At 48.7% G+C, this 3,857-nt stretch overlaps 1 protein-coding gene across 1 annotated transcript in view; it reads left to right on the forward strand.

Moving 5' to 3' along the window:
- The first annotated feature begins 3,499 nt into the window (after window positions 1-3,499).
- The window catches only part of Fcho2 (FCH domain only 2), a 109,765-nt gene continuing 109,407 nt past the window's right edge, over window positions 3,500-3,857 (forward strand). The window contains exon 1 of the mRNA XM_005356433.3: window positions 3,500-3,654. Within this exon, the coding sequence (XP_005356490.1) occupies window positions 3,622-3,654 (33 nt within the window). The 5' untranslated portion in view covers window positions 3,500-3,621. The remainder of the gene's footprint in view (window positions 3,655-3,857) is intronic.

Consider the following 3,857-nt stretch of genomic DNA (forward strand, 5'->3'; position numbering starts at 1 on the left):
GGCTACCATCTGCTAAATCTTTGCTTTTTCTGTTTTACATAAAGCTTTTGCTTTCAATATGCTTGTTCTTGAGCAGGAAAAAAGAGAGACATAGAGAGAGAATTCCAAATCTCGGAGATCTGTCTTTTTCTCCCCTGCAGCGGGCTTAGCTCTTTTCCTTCTTGTTATTATTGATATGATATTGAGAAGGATCCCTGCACCTGCCACAGGACGCTGCCACGTGGGGGAACAGCCGAGGACAGGTCCACGTGAGCCTTTCCTGTGCCACTCTCATTGAGGAAAATCACATAGAGAACAAATGGAGAAGTGTTGCTTTACTTTATGGCCATTCCTCTGAAATGAAACTAGTTTTCAACATGATTATAAGGAAATAGACTTTGCAACCAAATGTTGACTAACGTGCTTGGAGCTGTAAGCCAGATGGGAAGGTCACATTCATACCAAGGAATTCAAAAGTGGACATGTTCTATTGCCTAATGGGTCAGGCCTCTGAACTTGGACATTAGCCATTTTTTATAAACCCAAGTATGTAGACTTATTTTATGTAAATCTTCCCATCTCTCATTTGCTACCACTCATTAAGTTATGATTTAACAGCCCAGGAATGCTTTGGGCTATGTCTATGCTTGGGTAAGAATTTAATGGAGAACAACAGCCTCTCCCCAGAAACCAGCATGGCAGGTGTAATGAAAAATCTTAAGTGGAAGGTAAAGCCGCTGAGGACGCCTCAAAATGGGAGCTCAAAGCTCAAGCCCCTTTCCCAAAGGACACCTCCTGATAAAGCATAGCTTGAATACTTTTTTTCAATTTTAACTTAGTTTTACTAAAACTGGTACTTAGTAAGGAGGATGATCAAGCCTGTAAGAATTTGCTTGGAAGCTAAGGTGAAAAGTTCAACCAAGCAGAACTTCATATTTTTTATAAGCTATAGGATTAGCATCAATTAAAGAGCAAGTGCAAAAGAATGGAGTTACTGCATAGCCAAGGACTCAGCCACCTTGACGTGTTTATGACAGGCTTAATGATCCATTTAGTCACCAAACATTAACTGAGTAACTGTCAGGTGACTGGGGTTAGGTGGCAGGAAGAGTTGCATATTGTTAGACATGTCGGCTTTTAATAATTTCAAAATCTACTTGGAATAGAAAAAGCTAAATTGTGTAGATCAATAATACTTTAAGGCGTACTACGCACTCGGGGCCTTAACTCTGCTCTGCTAGAATATCTCTGCATCCCTGGGAACACCTCTGAAAGCACAGAAGGTGACTGATGCCACCCACATTCTTCTTATATTATGCCATCTGCACTGAAATTCTGCCACCTTAATCATTGTTTATGAAGTTCTACAACTTAAATACCAGGTAATTGCAAAACAATGACCCCTATGAACTTGAAACACACCGAGGAGCATTTGCCTTCACGGTAGACATCCTTAAGAACAAAATGGTGGCCAGCGAAGCAGCTACAGCTATTGGGAACACTCTGCTGAACAGTCTGTGTTGTAACCACAAATTAGAACCTTGAGAGAAGGCAGATCTGTGCTTGACGCTACCGGGAAACAACACTTTTTGTTATGCAAGAACCCACTGCATTCAAGCTGAGAGGAAGGATTTGACAAGTTAACCTCAGCTCGGGAAGCTTTTCAGTGGCTCAGATCTGCCTGCCTGCTGCTGGTGTGAGCAGCCATCCCTGCCTCTCAGGGCGTTTGCAGATTCCCTTTGGAGGATAGAGGGGAGAAAACAGTTCTGTTGGGACCTGAGTAGTGTTGGTCATGGGAGGGGAGATTTATGGTCAGGGTTCAGTGCTAAACATTAGATCCCCGTTAACAGTCACTGTGTAGGTTTCCTTTTGAAAGGACGTGTGGGTATGGGTGACAGAGATACAGAAAGAGGAACACACACACACACACACACACACACACACACACAGATGTATGGTCATTTAACACCTAGAATTCAGGAGCCCTTCTAGCATCTAAGGGGGTAGTAATTAGTAATATTAGGAATTGGATGTCAACCTCTTTTGCGGGGTGCACTTTCTTACTCCTTTCAGCAGGATTTTCTTACATCTTCAGCATCAAAGATCATCTAACTAGACTGACGGTTTACAGAACCGAAGCAAATATTTATTTTAAAGAAACAGAAGAGTTAACATATAACATTTTTTTTTTTTTGCAGAGATGGCTCAATGGTTAGGAGCATGACTGCTCTTGCAGAGGGCTCAGATTCAATTCCAACACCCACGCGGTGGCTCACAACTGTATTTTCAGTTCCAGAGGATTCCACACCCTTTCCTGGCCTCATTGGGCACCAGACACACACAGGGAGTACACATATAACAGGCAGACAAAACACTCTTACACATCAATCTTTTAAAGTAGTCTATCAAACCAGCATTTTCCCACCATCCAACCCCAGGTATCAACGCATGGCCAATCTTGTTTCATCTGTGCCCTAGCCTTTTGTCGCACTCCCATGAAAGACTGAGCAGATCACAGATGTCTTATCCTTATGTGAATATTTATGAAGGATTATAAACGTATAACCGTTATCTAGTTATCTTTTACATTTCATCCATATGAAAGATAATGCAAGGTTTTTAGTTTCCGGGAGGAAAATAATTTCCCATGAAGAAAGTGGCCTCGAACTCAGAGACCCGCCTGCCTCTGCCTCCCAACTGCTGGGATAAAAGGCGTGCACCACCACCCCTCGGCTGAAAAAACGATTTTAGGGAGGTGTAGTGTGCACATTGTAACTAAAACTATACTAAATTATTTGTGGAGCTTTGCTTCAAACTTGTAGATTTTTGACCTGGCTTAATGAACTTGAGATCTCTATGCTTTTTTAAGCTTTTGGAAAGTAAGGCATGGAAAGGGATTTAGTTTCTCCATTAGGCCGAGGCATGTTAAAACTTGTGTCTTTTCCCTGAGTGTACAAGTTGGTAAGATTACCGTGGGTTTTGTGAGCTTGTGAGCAGGCTTGGAAGGGTCGCCTTTCGGGTCACACCCGCTCTCTGCAGGAGGTCGGAGCTGGCTGGCTCCCTTGTGACCCGCAGCAGAGCCTGAGTCTTGCAGGCGACACTGGGCGTTTCCTCCCTTTCCGGCCTTGGACAGTTTTGTTTTGGATCTTACTTCCCAGTCAAGGAAAGGCTCCCTGTTGACCAAAGGTTTCCCAGTCTCCTCGGGGTGGCCAGCGGCCAAGTTTCCTTACTCCCTGCCTGCCAAACCCTGGGTCTGTTGGAGATCCTCGAAGGCCCGGCCAGACGCTGGACTCACGAGGAGGAGAGAGTGGGCAGAGCCCTATTCGCTCCGCCCCCCGGGCCTGCGGATCTCCCTGCTCCAGCCAGCCTGGGCGACTCCGCTCCGCCCGATTCCCTCCCTGCGAACGCTCGGACCCCGCCAGGCCGCGCGCACGCGCACTCGGGGCGCGGCGCCCAGAAGCCTGGCCCGCGGCGGCCTCTAGGGGGCGCATGCGCCTTGGAGGGGTGCGGGCGGTCTCTGGGAAGAAGGCGGCGGCGGCGGCGAGAGAGGCGGGGGCGCGGTGGAGGCCGGTCCGTGTTTACACAGCGGCGGGCGGGTGCAGACGCGGAACCCGGCGCGGCGGCGGCGGTGGCGGCGGCACGATGGTCATGGCGCATTTCGTGGAGAATTTCTGGGTGAGCGGAGGCTGTCGGGAACGCCGCGGGCTTCAGCTTCTTCCCGCGGCCTGCGTGCGCGGCGGGCGGCGGCTTTCGAGGCGTCCGAGCGAGAGTCGGCGGGGCCCGGGGCTGCCCGGCCGAGCTTCCCGCTGGGGGCCGAGGCTCTCCGGCCAGCGATTCCTCCGGGCTGGCAGCTGCGCGGGGCGCCGGGGCTGGCAGCG

Source organism: Microtus ochrogaster, chromosome 19 (genome assembly GCF_000317375.1).
Source record: "Microtus ochrogaster isolate Prairie Vole_2 chromosome 19, MicOch1.0, whole genome shotgun sequence".
NCBI classification, from domain to species: Eukaryota; Metazoa; Chordata; class Mammalia; order Rodentia; family Cricetidae; genus Microtus; species Microtus ochrogaster.